This window comes from Musa acuminata, chromosome BXJ2-8, assembly GCF_036884655.1.
Source record: "Musa acuminata AAA Group cultivar baxijiao chromosome BXJ2-8, Cavendish_Baxijiao_AAA, whole genome shotgun sequence".
Taxonomy (NCBI): domain Eukaryota; kingdom Viridiplantae; phylum Streptophyta; class Magnoliopsida; order Zingiberales; family Musaceae; genus Musa; species Musa acuminata.
The window spans coordinates 52233583-52254358 of NC_088345.1; the positions used below are offsets into that span (position 1 = coordinate 52233583).

Sequence of the window (20776 nt, forward strand, 5' to 3'; positions counted from 1 at the left end):
GTGGTGGGGTGGGGTGGCCATGGCAGGAGACTGACTACTCGATTGCTGTGTGTCTATGGATGGAGGACTGTCGAAGCTCTAAGCATCGACAATTGAGATAATAGCATTTGGGATTTGTTTCTTTTCTTTTCCATTTTTTTTTTTTATTTTATGGGATGATAATAGTATTATAATATTGTGATGGGGTAATATTATTTTCGTAACTCCAATTTTGTTTATTCGGTTCATAAAAAAATAATCTTCTTATATTATTTATTGTTGAGAGAGAGAGAGAGAGAGAGAGAGAGAGAGAGAGAGAGAGAGAAAAGTTTCTTCTAGAGAAACCATGACCTTCAAGTTCTTCGCAGATTCTAATTCCGGATCGAATGGCTTTTGCTTACAGCAGTGGATCACATCGCCCGAAGAAAAGCTGCCTCTATGAGTAGTTGGAGAAGAAGGGAAGAGTCAAAGCAATTAATAGCCTCCTCATGTCCTCAACAACCCCAATCCCCCGCTAGCTTCCTTCGTCTGTCAAACAGCCATGCAAGTCAAAGCAATTGATGATGATGATGATGATGGTGACGGTGATAAGCCCTGGGAGAGTTCTCTCAGCACCTCGTGTTATGTGTGGCTCCCATTTCAAATGTGTTGTATCAAACTTCATAGGTTTCAATATCCTTGACTATATATATATATATATATATATATATATATATATATAGCAAAGATTTAAATATCATCTACATCCTCGACAACATTGGTAATTACAAAATAAGTAACATGATATAATAAATATATTATTTATTTTTTATTATCACATTCAATAATATTGGAGTCCGATATGTTGATATTGTATGCGCCGATAAGTTGATGAAACTAGTATTTAGTTCCTTGATATGTAGAACATAAAAAAATGGAGATGAAATTGAAGTCAAACATGGTCAAGAAAACTGCACAGCATGACCACCAAGAAGCTCAAGATTGGTAGTGATGAAACACACTTGTGGAAGATTTTGTCAAATTTATATCAACTTACTGAAACTTCTAATAGCCAATTGTCCAAGAATCAAGATTAAAAAAAAAAAAATGTCGGTCTTGGAAGAGCCAATAGAACTTACTCAAAGAAACAATATCACTGTTCGAACAAGACTCTAAACAAGTGTTCATCATCAGATGGCAAGGCACAATAAACACAATGTTGGTTTGGAAGGAGGGCATAATATATTCAAAGTTTGCTTCAATCAGACAAGATCTACAGAGAATAATTAGACCAAATGCATGAAAGGTTAAGCTGCCATTCCCCAACTTGTGGCATCCACCTTCCTGCATCAACATCCTACAACTAGTCACATTGTTACAGCCATAAGCCCCATCAACATCCCTCTAATCAGAACACATCTGGACATAGCTGGCAATTAGCTCGTCGTTCCCAACAAGACCAAAACCAAAGATGTGGCTGCAGACTTGAGTCCTAAATTGAAATCAACAAGCAAGAATGCCAAAAACAGGATTTCCAATTTCAAAATACTCTAAGATATGTTTCTTTGGTTTTAATCTGCCCCAACTTTCAGCTGCAAAGATCCATCCTTCATCAACTTTGAGCTGAGGCTACTGAAGCGCTCCCTTGAATACTGCCTCGACGCCTTCCTCCAATCCGTTCCTGCTTTCATCATCGCTGCAAACTCCTCATAACTTATCCTCCCATCCTGCAACCAAATGCCAACATCATCTCATTATTATTATTATTATCATCATTATCAGAGAAAAGATCAGATTCTTGCTCACTACATTTTAATCTTATCGATAAGGTTCATAAACATGTTTTAGTTGTATGCTAAACAAAAAGAATATTTTTTTTACATGAGAGATTAGAAGAAGCAAGCAAGTAGGTAATAGGTTATAGGGTTTTTTGTCCATGAAAGGACTATGATATTTGACCTTGTCAGTGTCTACGTCACGAATGATAGCATCAATGACTTCTTCATGATTTGGACCTAAATCATCCACCAACGAGTCCTTGAGCTCTTCAATTTCTATGTAACCACTCTTGTTCTGATCAAAGTATGAGAAGGCCTTATGAAGGTGTTCATCGTTTCCAATCTTTCGCAAGTGAATTGATACAGCAACAAATTCTCCATAGTTCAGGGTGCCGCTTCCATCAACGTCACCCTGTCATCAACAATATGTGATCAGTTTAACAATCTTTTAATTAAATAACTTTATTATAACATATGTAGGAGTAGATTATGACACAATATATTACATTTACTACAACCAACTTTCTTCCACCTACTTTCTATTTTCCATCAAGGTAGGGGTAGATTAAGCACAGAATAAATTTTCCATCAAGGTTTGCATCTTTGCTTTTGGGTGTACATTGTAGTAAAGAATCTGACAAGACCACAAGTTGGACACAAACAAGAAGTTCCTCAAATAACAATTAAGACATCCGATTATGTACTTACTGCTTCCATTAATATCTGTACATCTGCATCGGAAATCTGGTGACCAAGCTTGTGCAAACCTAATTTCAACTCCTCAAAGTTTATTTTTCCATTTTTGTTTATGTCCATCTTGTCAAACATATCCTTTATGTCTGCTGCTTCCTCAACAGATAAATATTCAGCCACCACCTGCGATGATAAGTCTGAATGTATCAGTGGCTGGGATCTGCTTGAAAAGGAACATTGATAAAAAGTGCAAAGATAGAGAACAGCTAACAAGAAAATTCTTAGTCATGTACAGTATCAGAAGCCAAATGTGAATATTTTTTGGATGTGGAATGGACTCAACCAATACAATAACGAATATTCTTAGTTCTTACCCTTAGGGCTTTCTTTTTAAATTTATTCATCACAGAGAACTGCTGGAGTCTTGCACGCACAGTTTCACCTAGATTTACATTAGGAGCTTTCTTGGCATTCTGCAGCCACGAATGATCTGCAACATAAAGGCATAATTCAAAGTTGTGATACATGCTATGAGGATCGTATCAATTACAGAAAGAAGACATACATACAGTGACGTTAAAGGAATTCTATATAAAAACAAAAAACCACATTCATTAATCAACCATCAGAAACAAGTCTAAAAGTGTTTGAAGACAAAAAGTTGGGAGCTTCAGCTCCCGACCTCAACACTCTCATTTCAAAGACAAAAATTGGCCAGCTCATGTGCCAACACATTTTCCTGTTGAGGAAAATAAGAATATGTAACAGATCTCGATTCACATCCAGTGTCCTTAATGTCTTTCAATAAAGACATCTTCTTACTCATTCAAATATGAGGTACAAGTTGAGGGTTTCTGTCATAAAGCATATATGGAAATGCATGAAAACCAACGAGAAAAGTGGTTTCTAGTAATTATCCAACTGTACTAAATATTTGCCAAAAATAAATAGTACCACCTCCTTGACTTGTAGGCATACTGAAATAAGTCAAATAGGATTCAATATCAGCCACTGATTCTTGATAAAGAACCAAGAATAAATTGATTATTCTATATTTATATAATATAACAATGCAGACCCGCAATCATCTTAAGATAAATAATATAAAAAGGTAGCACTTATTATATGTAACAAGGTAGTAAAATAAAAATGTAAGTTTGAACAAGTAACGAAGCAAAATGGATGCAAATTTAAAAATTACCAAGGACTTGCTGGGCTGTGAACCTCTGTTTGGGATCTGGATCAAGCATATGCCTGACTAGATCTTTAGCGCTATCAGAAACTTTTGGCCATGGATCTCTTTTAAAATCTATGGAAGAACGAAGAATTGCTTGTGCAACACCTTGTTCAGTTTCTGCAGATGAACAAAGAGTTTGATGGTTAATGAGCACACACCTCAGTTTTTGGATACACTGGTGTTACATATAGGAGAGCCAAAGAAGATATCATAAAGTTTCCAATGGTTTTCGTCCGTTTGTAGAAGAAATTTACCTGACCAAAATGGGGGCACACCACAAAGCAGGATGTATAGGATAACTCCTGCACTCCAGACATCAACTTCTGGGCCGTAATTTCTCTTTAGAACCTCCGGCGCCATGTAATAAGGACTACCAACAATTTCAGAGAAATGTTCACCTGATAAGGGAAAAAAAGCATCACAATTTGGAAGACTTTACAGAACAGATTATATAATATGCTCAGCGTCTTTCCTCCATTAATAATCGCAACAAGTGAAGCCAAATATCAATTGTCAGGGATCCACAAGCATATTTAAATCTGAAGCTTACAAGGAAAAAAAATACACAAGAGCCAAGATAGCAGCAAAAGGGCATTTCTTCCCGCAATTTACCAGGTTTAAAGAACACAGACAACCCAAAATCAATGGCCTTCAATGGTGCATTTTCCTTTTTGTTCCCAAATAAGAAGTTCTCAGGTTTGAGATCCCGGTGCATGACCCCATGCTTGTGACACACCTGATCATGACATGAAGCAGGTAAAATTAAATTATGCCAGTATATTACTTAACTAAAGTTGAAGCTAAAGCAAGGATATCCAGCAATAATTTGACACATGGTCACAGCAGAAGTATACGGGCATAACATAAATCCTAAACCATACAGGAAACAACAAAATCTGAGATGCAAGCACGTAGACAGATTGAACTACCACTGATAAAAAATATTTACACATTCATAAAGGTGGCTTACTGTTGCCAAAAAGAGATAAAAAAAAGGCTTAGATGAATGAAAAGAAGATGGAGCTCCAAAAAGTGAAGGAACATAGAGCCACAAGCATTTAACAGCAAAAGGTTAGTCGATTTCAAACAAATAATATGAACACATTTAGAACCAATGACCTTTTCATGTGGTCAAAGAATCTACAAAGATTTAATACCTTTCACTTTTGCAAATGTGAGAACTGTAGCAAGGAGGCCAGAATTACCTATTGCTAGTGCTGGAATATTCAAGGAAGGTGATATAGAAAAGTTCTAGCTCAGGTGATTCTAAAAACTGATATCATAAATGACTTGCCAATAAACAAGAGTGATTGCACAAAGCCAAACATAAAGTTCCCTAAAGAACAAAAGGTGATGCGCTTTCACACACATCAAGATGTTAAGACATTACAAATGAAAAAAAGCATATCATAGAGCGATATCCAATGCAAATACTAAGTAAAAGAACAAGAATGGGTAAAAAGAGAAAGCAGAAGTGCAGAGATGAGACCTGAATGACTTCTATGATGGTCCGTGTAACAGCGGCAGCCGCTCGTTCGGTGTAATGCCCCCTTGCTACGATCCGGTCGAAGAGCTCCCCTCCTTCGCACAGCTCCATCACGAGGTGGACGGCGCCGTCGTCCTCGTACGTGTCCTTGAGGCTCACGATGTTGGGGTGGCTGGGGAAATGCCTCATAATCTCCACCTCCCTCCGCACGTCCTCAATGTCCACGGCGGTGCGCAGCTTCTTCTTGGAGATGGACTTGCAGGCGTAGTGATGCCCTGTGGCCTTGTCGGTGCAGAGGTAGGTGACGCCGAACTCACCCCGACCGAGCTCCTGCGCGAGCTCGTACTGGCTGCCGATGTCCCGGCCGGTGGGATTGGTGAGGACGGCGAGGCCGGCCCCCGGCCCGCGGTTGTAGTCGAACGAGAAGGGATTTGGCCTCTTCTCCTTCTTCTTCTTCCGCTTCTTCTTCTCCGGATCGGCGAGCGTCATGCAGCAATTCCCCATTGAGACTTCGGAGATTCTGCGACCAAGATCCGATCCTTTTTCGAAGAATGAAACCGAAAACCGAGCTCTTCCCAAGAAGATTCTGGGATCCAACCGAGGCAGATGCAAGATAAGATCTTTCCGTCAAATCTCAAAGAAAAACGCCAAAACACTAAGGAAAGGTCACTTCCTGCAGCTTGAAAGAAAAGATTGGATTTTTTTTGTCTCCCTGGGACAAAGAAAAGAAAAAGAAGCAGGATTAAACCTACAAGGTTAAAATCGCCGAGACAACTATCAGGAGGAGAACAAGAACAAGAAAAGCGCGAATATAAGAGCAATAGAAAAGAAGGATTTTTACGATCTGAAAGAGCCAAAGATGTGACCTTGGGAGAATACCAGAGGGCTTTATCAATGGGGACAAAGGGGAGAGGAAACGATTAGGGAGAGAATTTAGGAATGGGCCACGAAAGAGGTAGGAGGAGAGGGCCAAAGCTTCAAGCTCTGTTTCTCTTTCCACTTCTCTCTCCTCTCTCTCTCTCTCTCTCTCTGTTTCCTTCTCCTCTCTCTCTCTCTATCTGTTTCCTTCTCTTTCCATGAAAGAGGTAGGAGGAGAAGGCAAAGGAGGCAACAAAGGGGGGAAGAACACAAATCCAACAGACTCTCTCTCTCTCTCTCTTCCTCCCAAACTTTCTCTTTTTTTGAAATTTTAGGTCAAGACAGAGAGAGAAAACAGGAGTATGTTTGTTCCCAATTGGCAAAAGCCTGAAAACAGGGTGTTTGGTGACCAAAATACCACTTTCTAGATAATTGACTCTGTATATATAGTAAAATAAATATTATACATATATCCCTTTTTTTAAAAAAAATAATTTATATATTCTTGAAAATACATCCATATATATATATATATATATATATATATATATATATATATATATATAAAACATGGATTTCCTTAAAAAAAATCTATTTGTAGCCCAAAGGTAAGTATTGTTATTTTTGTTTATATGTTCTATTTATACATTACATAATCCATAGCTTCATTGTATACATAACCTCTTAACCACTCAGATATCTCCTTAATTATAGTCTTTTGGTATCTCAAATTCATCTTCCCTTGAAATGACAATATATTTATTTATATTTCAAATGAAATGAACTGAATGATATTTTAAAATAAGATAGAAGACTATATCCAATTTAATCTCTATAAATATTCAAATCCAAACACAATTTAAAATTTGGAATTGTCCTTGTATATAATCCATATTTTAAGTGATATATAATTTTTTTTTAGGGATATATATAAGTAGATAAATTTATATATTTTCTTATATTAACTAAGTTTGATTATCAAGTCTAAAGCATGTTTTTTTATTGTAGTTTTTTATAGTGAACTTTTTGTTACATTATTGTTATATATATATATATACATATATATATATATATATTTATATTTATATTTATATGTATATATATGTATACATATTATTGGAAGTTGATGGAAAATTATATATAATGGAAGTTTAATAAATAAAAGACAATGAAAAATATTTACTAGACTAGATGATAAAATTTCAAAAAAATTTATAATATATATATATATATATATATATATTAAAAGAAAGAGTTTACAACTTGGATTGAGATAATATTAATATAAAATGTATAATAATGACCAGTAAGATAAAAAAGAATTGAAGAGTTATATTTTAAGAGAAAGTTAATGGTGATGCAAGCTGATTTAATAGTTTTTAATTCTCCACGTATCCAAACTTAAAATCTATAACATACAATTTGAGGGTACCATTAAGTTCTTATTCACACATACTATAAAATATATATAGTTTATAATTATACAATATATTACTTGATAATTTCATAAAACTCAGTGTCAAATTAAAATTATTGATAATCAACTCATAAGATCCAATTAAAACATCGTAATCATAAAAAAAAACTAATTATTTACCATAATTTTCAATCAATATAAGATCTTCATATTTAATATATTTTAAACTTTAATACGAGAGATCTTTTAGCATTTATAATATATTTTAATCTCGGATTTTGATGATGAAATCAATTAATAGTGTTTATGATTTGATCTACGTTTTGAGTGACGTAGGAAGCTTCGATCGGGGAGAGATAATTAAAGCAGGAAGAATCATGTTGGGCTGCAGAGAAACATATCAAAAGATTAGACATCGAGCCGAAAGATCGATCGACGTATCGGCAGAAGGCTTCGTGCCATGGGTTCAGGCATCGAGCCAAGAAGAGCGAAAATTACATTAAGGAAATCAGAATTGCGGAGGTCAACTGGCCGATTGGACAATAGGCCGTAAAAGAGGACGATGCGCTGAAGAATCGGACGAAGCATCGATGAACCAATGACATACCGAACAACATTTGATTCAAGCTTTGTAATAATTGTCTAGATCGAAATAGGTTTTAAGTGTGCAAGATTAACTACGATAGCGATCAAGGCATAAAGCAAAATGAAATCCTAGAGTCAAAAACGAGATTTCTTTGGGAGTTTGAGAGTTTGTTGGAATTCCAGACGTTCGTCCAAAATTCTGCCGGAATTGACCGAGAAGTCTAGGAGCTTACCAAAGAAGCTCGTCAGAACTCGCCAAGAAGATCATCATGAAGTCTAGGAGCTTGCTGGGAGTCCACTGGAACATTATCGAGATATCGTCGGAAGTTCACCGAAAGCTTACCGGAAAAAACTAGACTTATTGGACTTATTTTGATTAGTATATTGGGTTGAAATTGGGTCAACTCAATTAGGGGTCAATTGGGCCTAAGTTTGGGCTATGTTGGGCCAAGTGAAAAGGCTCAAACAATGACCCAACATGTAAAACTATCGTGGCACAATCTCCGAGACTGTGTCAGGTGGTAGTATCGCCCAGACAAAGTCTCCGAGAGACTGTCAGACAGTGATACTGTTAGACTGGGCGGTGATACCACCAATGGCAAGGTGGCAGACGGTGGTACCGCCAGACTGGGTGATGGTACCGCCTAGTATCAATGTTACAGGCGGTGGTACCGTCCAACACAAATGGTGATACCGTCAGGACCCGAAAAACTTGGGATGAGATCTTTTTGTGCTCCAAGTTTGAATCTACTTGAGGCCTATAAATACTCCTATCATCCTTTGTTAATATGTACCAGATTAGAGAGCAAAAAAAAAGATAGACGCTATTATAATCTTGTGAGAACTTCTCTAAAAGCTTTAAGTGTTAGTCTTATTTAAGAGAAGAGTGAAGGGGGTTGTAAAGGTTCTCTCCTAAACATGTTAAATGGAGAATCAAGTTATAAGAATAATTGATATTCGCCCATTGAAAAAAGATTGTTAGTGGATGCCAATGGCATCAACAGAAGAGGAATCGATGGAGTGGATGTAGATCACGACGATTGAACCACTATAAATTGGTTTACATTTCTATTCTTGGTATTTACTTTCACTGTAAATTATTTACTTGCTTTACTTTCATTACACTCTTCCATATGCTTTCAAGTTAAATACATTTCTAAGATCGATTTTTATCGTACGAAGAAATTTTGAACTGACGTGATTTATCCACTGCCTAATTCACCCCCTCCTCCCTCTTAGTGCCGACTCGTTCATAACAATTGGTCTCAGAGCAATATTTTTTCTCATTTAGTTTTTTTATAATTTTTTATATTCAAATAATTTTTTTTATAGAAAGATATATAAAGTTATATATATAGTGAAAGTTTAACATATCAACATATATTAATAGTATTAGATATATATTTCTAAAATAAATATTAGAATAAAATAAGTAAAAAAATTGACTAGGATTAGATGATAAAATTTTAAAAATAATAATTAAGATAAAGAGGTGTGGAACTTTGACAGAGATAATATTAATACAAATTGATGATTAATAAGATTAGGATTAAGAAAAAAGATTTTTCTTTAAAAAAAAAGTGACATATATTTAAGAGAGAATTAGTGGTTATATTAGACGATTTAAAAGATAATCATTATTAGAAGATCACGCTTTTTAGAGGTTGATAAGATCATAAAATTAAGAAAAAAAATTTAAAAATATATAAAGACTAAAAAGAGGCGAAAACTATTGCAAATATGAGAAAATAGAAGACTCATAACTTTCATAATTAGTTATATACCAAGGATATGATCATGTAAGGAAAAAAAAAATTGTAAGTTCAAGGAGTGCAAAAGGGTCTTTAGTTATGGGAAGATAAATCAAGGAGTTGGTTTGATTTTATTCTTTGTATTTTATATGATCTTATAATTATTAATACCCACTTAATGAAAAGATTTAAATATTAGTTATTAATAAGAGAAGTCAAATGGAATGGATTTCTTTCTCACCAGAAAATATATAAAGTTATGTGAAAGGTCAATATAATTATACATAGCAAAATCTTAAGAATCAACTTAGTGTAATAATATTAGATATATGTTATTAAAAATAAAAAAGGAAAAAGATAATGAAAAGATCTAATACCATTGGATGGTGAGATTTAAAAAATAATAATATTAAATTTTATATTTTATAATAATAATAAAAGGAGGAGATTCTAATGCCAAATGTATCATTCAAAGCAAAATAAAAGAGATTTTTTTTAAGAAAAATAAAGATTGAGGTATATCTTTAAGTGAGAGTGGGTGACAATGCAAGAAAAATCAACTTATAATCGAAACTAAAAAATCATGCTTTAGAGAAAATTGAAGCTATAAAATTAAGAAGAAAATTGAAAATATTTAGCATCTAAAAGAGGCAGAAGAAGTTATAAATATGATAAAATAGAACACTTATGATGATTTTTATACTAAATTAGGTACTTAAATATGATATATGTGAAAAAAAGATAAGCATGGTGAATAGGAAGAATTGCATATGGGCTTTAGATATGTATTGAGAAATCAAGAAGATTATATATATATATATATATATATGTATATATATATATGTATATATATATATATATGTATATATATATATATGTATATATATATATATATATATATATATATATATATATATATATGTATACATACATATTCCACACGTACATATATATATATATATATATATATATATATATATATATATATATATATATATATATATACATACATATTCCACACGATTAGCACGTTTCCAAATCCGATGTAAAACCCCGGCCTGCATCCTCGTCCGTCATGAACTCCTCAGCGCCGCACCGAGGCGTCCACGCCGCCACATCCTTGAGATCATCCACCCGGAAACCCGGTGACGAAGGTCACGAAGACGTCATGCCCGAAGGTCTCACCAAAATCTTGGCTTCGTCCGGCAATTTGGTTAACCTCTACGGGAGAGCTGACAACTTGGCGTGCGCTCGTAAGTTGTTTGATCAAATGCCGGAGAAGATCGTGGTTCCTCGGACTTGCTTCATTGCTGGATACGCTTGGAACTGGTCCCCTGACGGATCTGTCGACTGTTTTGCTTGATGATCTGGGTCTCGATTTTAGCGTGCTTCCTTCATTTTTGGCAGCGTCGTCTTCAAGCATGTCTTGGAAAACAAATACATAGGCTAAACTCAAACACCTGGCATTCTGCAATCATTTTGGTGTCTTCATGCACTGAATTCGATGTACAATGATTTCTGTTTGGATTTCACATGGGATGCCCGGTGAGTGTTTCGTCATACACCAGCAAAGAATTCCGTCAAGTGGATCTTAAACATCTCAGCGAACTCACTGAGAAGGGATGCCATCTCTGCCTTTGAGCTGTTCTCAGGAATTTAAACTGGGAGTTCAGTACGCTGTTTGAGACAGAGTGAGTTCATGTGCAATTTGTTGACTGCAGCTATTTCTTGCTCTTACAGTGAATTTATACTTGAGCAAATTCTTTTAGATGTCTTTGAGTCTAGTTTCTTGAAAGATCTCCATGTGGATAGAACACTAGTTAGCGCATGTGCTCGATTCAATTTTTCCACAGAGATATCGAGTCATTTCAGCAAATGTGCAAGAAGAGCACTGTTTTATTGAATGCATTTGGAGAAGTATAGTAGTGATTTAGATGTGGTATTGCTGATTGCACTTCTGGGTTCTTGAGTCGGAAAATAAGTGAATGGAGATTGATGGTCATGTTACCAAACTGGTCCAACAGTCTCAAGGGTTGGAATTGGGAATGGGCTAGTTGACATGAAAGCCAAGTTGGTGCAGTTGACAATGCTGCTAAGGTTCTAAGGTTTTTAGTACTAGTGTGAAAGATAGGGCACTATGGAATACCATCATTTCTGGTGTTGATCATAATGGCCTCTCTGGAGAGTCCGCCATGAAAGATAAGTATAGGGGATGTGCAGGTCCACAGTATTGGAACCAGATTTGGACTTGATATGGATATTTATGTACTGAATTCAAATGTATGAAGAATGTCCAAGTGGCATAGACTCCTCAACCATATGACCAAGTATGCTTAGATCTCATAAAGCATTATGATTAGAGCATTGGTGGGCAGCGAGGGATTCCTTGTTGTTAGTAAGTTATCCAAAAAAAAAAAGACCATCATCAATGTTTTGCTGCCCTTTCTACACTATCAGATGTTTAGATGAGCCAGCAAGTTTATAAAATATGGTATGTGTGGTGATATTGTTGCGTCAAATGCCCTCTTATCGAGCTATGCAAAGTGTGGAGAGATTATTTGTTGTGAGTGTATTCCTTAAAATGGCATTATGAGGAATGATGTGACATGGAATTCAATGATGCTTGGATATAATTAAAATATATTATTTTTCAGAAGCCATGGACTTTGTCAAGTTCATGATACTCTATGGACAAAAGATGGCCCATTTCACTTTTGCCTCTGTCTTTTAGTATTCATGGCTGGATATATACACTTTTGTAATAAGGTCTCATTTGGAAACTGACATATTCATGGCGAGTGGCTGATTGAGATATATGCTAAGTCTTGAAGAATTGATCATGTTTCACGTTTTTATGAGTCCACAAATTTGAGAAACAAATTCTCATGGAATTCCAAGATTTCAGGTCATGCCAGACGTGATATTGCAGATGTGGCTTTAAAATGAAAAGTTGGTCAAAATCCAAACATGCGGGAGACGCTTAATCTTGACAGTGACTTAACCTATTATGGTTTTTTGATGTTCTCACTCTCTTTCCAGCAACCTTGCAGCTGCTCAGTTCCTCACCGTTTCACATTTTTGGTAGAAAAATTTTGATTTCTCTCGCTATTGAAGATAATGCTAGTACACATGTGTTCTTTTATTTTGATGGAATACGGTTTATTTGTGAAACATGCCTAGATGCATGAGACAAGGATTGTCATATCATGGAAAAGGGTTATTCTGTACCATTTTGACATAGTATGATTCTCTGCCATACGTGTTGGACGCGATTCATGATCTAGCCATATGTCGCCACTTTTGGTTTGTGTTTAGGATGGCAGTGCCACTACCTTCCTAGCGTGCTTTTGACACATGCCAATCGGCACGATAGACTTGGTCTTGTAATTGTCTCCATTAAAAACTGCTAACAAGAACTTCCAGTAATTATCTCTTGGTTCAGGGAATAGATTTGATATGTTGAACTCATCAGAAAAGTGAATCGGTCTTTGCATGTACTTGTATTCCTCTCAAGGAATCTGACTGGTAGTATAATACTTGTTAGACTAGAGATTTATCAGCCTCCTGTAGGTTATTATCACCTGTTTGGTTCAGCAGGATACAGTGATTTAATGGCTATTCAGAATGCAGAGTTGTTCTTAAGTTTCTCCTTTTAAGAGACCACCGTGTCGTTGTTTCGCGATGTTTCGCAGCTGTAATGGAAAATCTTGGTGCTTCTTGTTGCCGTTGCAAAACTCTCTTTTTCCTTATGTGATTCCTGAAACTAACATGGCTTCTGTTTGGTGCAGGTTCTATTGCACTCCCTCAGAAGCAGGTGTTAAGTTCCTGAGGTTAAATTGGTGACTCTGGCCAAGCTTTAGAATCTTGAAGATAGGGGTTTCAAGACTCTCTCTCTCTCTTCTGTACATGCCCTTTTATGCTTGTAAAACTTGAGGAAGACAATTTCATCAGTTTATTCTTTTAGAACATTTATACACATTGGTTTACTGCTTGTGGGCACTAAGATTGCCAAACAACATTTAACCTTGATGATATAGTAAATATGGTGTTATCAATTCTTAATTCTTTTAATTGAAGATAACTTGTAATATCAAATTTGAGGAAAAGCATTTTCTAAATGGAGTTCCTTACGGCTTACATTATTTATTCTAACAAAAATAGACTCATCCTCAATCATGTGAGAATATTGTATGTGAGTGAGTTACTCTATTTCTATCTTATGATATGTGTATTAAGAATATGTCAATTGCATATATTAGACCTCGAAATCCGATCATCATAGACGTATGCTAAGGTATTATAGTAATGATTTCTAACTCTGGATCTATAAGAAAAGGATACCACATTAGTTGGTTAGGTGTTGGTGTCATTTTAATTCTCCTATAAACCCAATAAGCTCAACTTAAATTATCATCTAAATATAGATATCGATGTTGACTTGATGGGCTACAAAAAGTCAACTAAATCCAGCCCAACCAAAGCTTAGTTCAGATTGCAAATGTTTCACGGAGACTATTAGGTTGATACTATTTGGTTGAGTTAGTCATGTATGTATGTATATATGTATGTATCACAGATATCGTAGAAGATATCATCTCCCTTCTTCATATACATATATATATATATATATATATATATATATATATATATATATATATATATATATATATCTCTCTCTCTCTGTGAATAGGGATAAAGAAGTCAGTTCATGTTCTTCCAACAATGGCTATGATCATGGAGCAAGTTGTCTACTTGAATTTGGTTCAAGCATTTATATATTTCATCAATTTTATCTTAAAATTGATTAAAGAATATCTAAATTTAATTTTAAATAAATTTAAGTAAATTTCAACACAAGAATTTTTCTATTGTGAGATACCCATGAAATTTTATTTTATCTAAATTCAAACAAAACTCGATTAATAATTTAAGTCGAGGAGGAGGTACATTCACATTAATGTAGGTTTTAGAGAGAGAATATATACAATCTTACCTTTACGTAACATAAAGAAGATTATTTTCGAGACCTATATCTTAATCTCCTACATCCCAAATAAATAATCTCATCATTGTTCCGAGGCCCGTCCTCTCTCTACCTTCCATTTTGTTTGAGGTGTAACTCCACTAAACTCGCATGTAAACATGAAACTAATAAATCAATCTTGAGTCTGTGCAAATTTAATTGGAGAACTTGCAACATTCGACTCATGGTCAAAAGGAACATGATGAAGAATCGGTCCAAGAGACAACCAAAGGATTGGGGGAATCTATCATGGTTGGTGGTTGATCTTTTTGGCAGTTGCACAAATCCAAGGAATGATGGATTAGATTAGCCCCCTCCCCTGTCTTCTTCCTCCCCATGTTAACATTCACCTCGTTGCACTCAACCCCTGTCTTCTTTCTCACTGCAAGCACAAGATGGATGGCCTCATTCGGATGACAATAGCATCTCTTAGAACAACTGCTTTCTCTCGGTGGATTGGCCTCCGATGGCAGGAGCACCTTCTACTGGCTCTTAATTATGTGTAGATACTGGCTCAAGTGCAAGTAATATTTATTTGATTAAGAGCAATTAGTCAACCTTCGAATCTTATGACATCGGCACTAAGATTATAATGTCAGTGTGGCTCCAAATCATGTTCCAGACAAGATCTCGGGGGGAGATTCTCTTTTTTGATATGGTTGTTTACATTAACTCTTTGTTTATCTAATTAAATTATGCGTGACATAAATTATATATAAATGGATGGATCGATCATGACGATTGACTGACGATCTTGATGTTTCTTCTAATCATTTATTTATCGTGTGGATCGTAGGCATAGTTAACGAACTAATCGTCGTCGTCGTCGTCGAGTCATTAGTTTATCGGTTGGATTAGTCGGCTAAGTGGTTCGATGTAAAATATAACGAATGGATGAATTTTTAGTTTTAGAGCGAGAAATAAAAAAAAAAATATAATTGTGAAATGATGCTTTGTTATAGAATGCATTAAAAAAATTTGATGATCAGATGAAAAGGATGGAAGCTGAGCACTGAGTCACAAGACCTAACCGGCAATCTTAATGTTGGAACAAAGGATTTGCATGCTTCTCCTATGGGGAAAGGCCAGCATTGCACATGGAAGGTTGAAGCTTCTTGCTTTGCTCTCATGGCAACAGAGTCATGAGTGGAGTGGAGTCAAAAAGATGATCCCATCAAAGAGCCTCGCCACCAACATGTGGTGGCCAGCAAGCATGGGGAAGGGACGATGTTGGAGCCCATCTTTGGACAAACAGATCATACTGTTCCAATAAATGGGAAAGAAGGCCTTCCTCGGATGAGCAGCCTCACACCGCAATGGTAGGCTGGTGGCTATGGGACCTCCACGGCACAACTGAGCGTTGGAATGTTACAGAATGATGCATCAAATGCTGTTCTTGTTCTTGTTCTTGGTTTTCTTTTTCTTTATTTTTTTAGAGTGACAGAGGAAACACCATCTGCAGGACTATTTTGGTCAAATTTGTTTGGGTATAATTTGAATTTTAACCAATTTTTTTAACTGTAGCCATTGGTAAATTCAACCGACATGATTAAATATAATCATCAGCGAGTTTGATCTGACATGACTTATTTTTCGAGTGTTGCTGTGTCCGAGAAGAAAAGATTCATATCCTTTTGTCTCACTTTAGTTCGAGAGTAGAAGACTGTCACATATTACTATTCTACTGAGAAGAAAAGATTTATATCCTTTGTCTCACTTTAGTTCGAGAGTAGAAAATCGTCACATATTACTACTTTACTTGTACAAAAACATAAACAAGTATATTTCGACAGTAGAAGACCGTCACATATTACAATTCTACTTATATAAAAATATAAACAAAAGTTTATAAGCATTCATTTCTTAAGTTTAGAATAAAAATATAACTATAATATATAAATAATATGGTTGTATACAATCATTAATTTAACAAGAGAATATTCTCTTCAAATATTTTATTGATGCGAGCTTTTTGTGTGATATTCGATAATTAGTGTGGTACATTGATTAGATTACATGTATTAAGCGTCTATTAACTAAAAATAATGATCATATCACTTTTGTTTATGGTACATCAAAATCTTTAAAATCATAAAAACATGTCTCAACAATTTTAATGTCGATCAAAACCTTTGGCTCTAGTACTCTTTTAGGTGAAGAATAGCACTGTTCATGATTATAAACTTTCTCAGTGCCATTGAGCTGATCAAGTTCAGAGAGAGGTGTCATCCCTACCATTTGTTGCTGAAACAAATGAGCACATTTGTTTGATGCACCATAAACAAGTGTTTCAGCAACAGCTCTTTGTCAAACCACACACATCATCATCCCACCCAAATCACACACTGCTTCTTGTGTTGCTGCAGCAAGCTTGTCATCAACATCAAACAGAGACCCCCCCCCAAAGAAAAGCCTTTGATTCTGTGCTGTAGCTCTCCTACTCCAATGGGTACATGACTCACAATTTTGACAAGAGCACTCGAGATCTAACAGGACAGAACATATTATATGAGCCTGAGTGGTTCACCGACGCCTCCTTTAACCAACACAACACTTAAACAAATGATCTAGTGATGTTCCTGTCACCAATTAAGCTTTGTAGAAGTGGCACAGAGCTTTTTGGTGAGGCCTCATCACCAAACTGCACATCTTTGACTTGACTGTGCTGTGTATCCATTCGATATCCACCAAAATGGATTAAAATCCCATCCTCCTCCTGATCATTACAGGTTGCTGCAATTTGAGATGAATAAGCTAATGATGATAAGGAGATGTCTGGTCCTGATTGGCTATGTGGCTCTCCCAAAATGCAGTAGAATCTAGGACTGTAGGGACATACAAAAAGCACTGAGTAATGCAGACACAAGCTAATTAGCACAAGGGTTGTCTGTGTTCTTATAGAATAATATCAGTTTGTATATATTATATCAAGAGAGAACAACAGTATAGGTGAAAAACTACACTGATTGGATTGGCACAAAAGGAAACATACTGTTATGGTAAATTTTCATCAGATTCAGATAGAGAGAGAGAGAGTAGGGGATAAAGAGGGGAGGATGGTGAAGGATTCATGCTGCTATGATCTACAACACAAAGTACTAGTTGTTTGAGCAGGAAAAGGATGGGCTTCCTGCTTTCTGATACATTGCTTGAATCCATTCTTCCTTCTCTAGCTTCACCTTCCCTTTAATTCTCAAAACTGTCTGCTAGTTTGTGTTCATTGCTTCTTCCCCTTGGGACTCTCATTCTTGAGGGGATGGAAGCAAGCCAGCAGAATGCAGTGGGAGGAGGAAACAAAGGGAGGTTCAGGAGCATATGTGTTTTCTGCGGGAGTAGGCACGGAAACAGGACTTCCTTCAGTGAAGCAGCTCTTGACCTTGGAAAGAAACTGGTGAGGAATCAATCCAAGTTTCAACTCTTCTTAAGACACCACCAAGAACATGAGATGAGACAACTAGCAGAAGCATATGTACTTAATTTCTCTTTTCAGGATGACACTGAGAATATTCATTCTGTCCTAAGGAGAATATTTATGAAGAAAGATCTGCTCTGGATTTTGTTTCTTGTGCTTGTCTCCTTTTCTGTGCCAATACTTGATGACCTTGATTCCTCTTTCATTTCAGGTAGAGAGGAAAATAGACCTGGTTTATGGTGGTGGAAGTGTCGGCCTAATGGGGTTGATATCTAAAACAGTCTTTGATGGTGGCTGCAATGTTCTCGGGTAAGAACTCCGCTAACTTTCTTTTCTTTGTTTAACTGACTTGCATGCATTTTGGTACACACTCATACTTCACTCAATTACAGGGTCATTCCTACTGCCCTCTTGCCAAGTGAGGTGCAGTTCCAACTCATCTATCTTGTTTTGTAAGCCTTCAAGTGTTCAAATAGTTTGTGTTTCTTCCTACAAGCAACTAAGCAGAGAAAGTGCGCAGATATCAGGAGAAACCATTGGAGAGGTGAAGACAGTTGCAGACATGCATGAGAGGAAGTCAGAAATGGCTAAAAATGCTGACGCATTTATCGCGCTTCCAGGTGAAACCCAAGTGAACCATTCCAGTGCTCAAGTTGCCAACACTTGAGACTAACTCTATTTCTCAACATTGACCTCTTTAGGTGGTTATGGAACCATGGAGGAACTTCTTGAGATGGTAGCTTGGTCTCAGCTTGGCATCCATGGCAAACCAGTGAGTACTACTACTACTACTACTACTACTACTACAACTACTCATTCTTCCTCTTAGTCTGCACCAAATTCTGTGGATTTTGCTTGTTTTGTACAGGTTGGGATACTGAATGTGGATGGGTACTACAATGATTTGCTTGCATTATTCAAGAAGGGAGTGGAGGAAGGCTTCATAGAAGACTCAGCAAGTCAGATTGTAGTTTCAGCAGACAATGCAGAAGACCTCATCAGGAAAATGGAGGAAAGACTGGGAGAGAATAGGATGAGGGAGACAAGCAAGAAGAGGAAAATAAGCTGACAGAGCTCAAGTGCATGTGCTTGGTTCTAACATTTCAGGTGTATTTTTTGTGTAGTGGTGGTTCCAATTTGGTTGTTTGTTTCCAAGAGTATGTGGACCAGTGGAAGTCTGTTACCAGTGGGTGGGCATATATAGTCTCCCAACTTCATTGCACCACTCCTCTCTGTAAATGTATTATTACAAACTGTATGCACTATCTGTCAAATTGTGATTAATTGCAGGATATGTATGTGAATCTCTATCATGTCAATTTAGTCCTGTTCTAATCGCTAGAAGTTTTGAAGTACTTGGAATTGAGTAATCTGCTATGGGCTTTAATCCCATGTTAAGAATTGAGATTAAGTCTGCTACTTGTGAGGAGAGAGATTGTGAGCAGCACAGGAATTGCCCTTTTCTTACCTGCTTGTCACAACACATTGCTTATCTCTCAAAGGCAATGCACTAATAAATACTTAATTTGTCGACCAGGACAGACAATGTTGTCAACATTAGTTCCCTAAGTTCTAGTTTTAGTATTACATTTTTATTATTTTTCAATCATAAAGTATAAATTCAATGCATGAGACGTCCTCCAACAAATAAATATACACAGCCTTATCACCATGGAGATAAAAGAAGATCAATATACCAAGCCTTACCGCTACAAGTACAGTGTTATCAATAATTTTTTCTAATCTAGGATAGTCAATATACACATGTTTTCATAACACAAAGACTAAGCTCTTGCCATACAGATCGCAAAAGAGCATCCTTACGGTTATAGGAAGATCAATTTATGCACACTTTTCCAACAAAAAAATACAGCTATTTTCATAAGCTTTGGTCATCTAGATCGCAAAAGAGCACCCTCATTGTTTTCATTATAGATTGACTTCAAAAATATCAGTTGTTTATTATTATTATTATTATTATTATTATTATTATTATTATTTTCTTCTTTTTAGTACTTTGGGGTAACAAAGAGAGAGAGAGGGAGATCACATGTCTGAATGCATAGAAGCAGCCCAGCATCCAGAACCATCATAAAAAGGTGTAGCTTATCTGCCCACCTTTTTACTAAAATATGAGAGATTTACAAAGATTTACAAAGATTTACATCTCAATTCCTCAAAACTTGATTTTTGTGGATCAGTCATAAATCAAGTGCAAACAGAAGATACAACAAGAAATGACTCTAATATTGATCTAATTGCATCCAAATTGAAGTCATTAAATTAACACAAATATGCTCGAATTTATCTAATTTTTAGAGAAAAATTAACCAGATTTTCAATTTCAATGTTCTCTTGAAAATACTAGTAATTTCCCTTCAATGATTGCTTGAATTTGGGAGATTCTACAAAGATATTTGAGAGAATTTAGGATGAGATTTAAGTGAAGGAGAAGGAATAAGAGCTTGAGGTGAAGAGGAAAGGGGATGAGAGCAGAGCAAGCCCCTCTTCATGGGGTCATTTTGAGGCACACAAGACTTCAATCCTACCAACGTTCAAGAAAGAATATTCTGAGGCA

General features: G+C 36.0%; 2 protein-coding genes and 1 long non-coding RNA gene across 5 annotated transcripts; 2 read left to right on the plus strand and 1 right to left on the minus strand.

The window, feature by feature from the left end:
- Positions 1-1177: 1177 nt before the first annotated feature.
- LOC135620202 (calcium-dependent protein kinase 20-like) lies at positions 1178-6166 on the minus strand. Of its 3 annotated transcripts, none has more exons than XM_065122939.1 (9): positions 6032-6166; positions 5156-5864; positions 4279-4402; positions 3921-4064; positions 3631-3783; positions 2804-2919; positions 2445-2612; positions 1918-2148; positions 1178-1685 (listed from the first exon to the last, which is right to left on the minus strand). In XM_065122939.1, exons 2-9 carry the CDS (start codon positions 5654-5656, stop codon positions 1530-1532), a joined length of 1593 nt encoding a protein of 530 aa, XP_064979011.1. In that variant the 5' UTR covers positions 5657-5864; positions 6032-6166; the 3' UTR covers positions 1178-1529. The 3 variants fall into 3 exon arrangements, with proteins under 3 accessions (XP_064979011.1, XP_064979009.1, XP_064979010.1); XM_065122937.1 differs by having other exon boundaries at positions 6019-6157; XM_065122938.1 differs by having other exon boundaries at positions 5994-6131.
- A 4637-nt stretch (positions 6167-10803) lies between these two features.
- LOC135620203 (uncharacterized) lies at positions 10804-13792 on the plus strand. Its single transcript, XR_010489653.1, has 2 exons — positions 10804-12844; positions 13552-13792. It is a non-coding gene; the product is annotated as an uncharacterized LOC135620203 (long non-coding RNA).
- Positions 13793-17619: 3827 nt separating this feature from the next.
- LOC135620205 (probable cytokinin riboside 5'-monophosphate phosphoribohydrolase LOG4) lies at positions 17620-19597 on the plus strand. Its single transcript, XM_065122941.1, has 6 exons — positions 17620-18177; positions 18410-18507; positions 18591-18621; positions 18719-18818; positions 18900-18970; positions 19067-19597. The coding sequence occupies exons 1-6, from the start codon at positions 18043-18045 to the stop codon at positions 19265-19267; spliced, it is 636 nt and encodes a 211-aa protein (XP_064979013.1). The 5' UTR covers positions 17620-18042; the 3' UTR covers positions 19268-19597.
- Positions 19598-20776: the final 1179 nt, after the last annotated feature.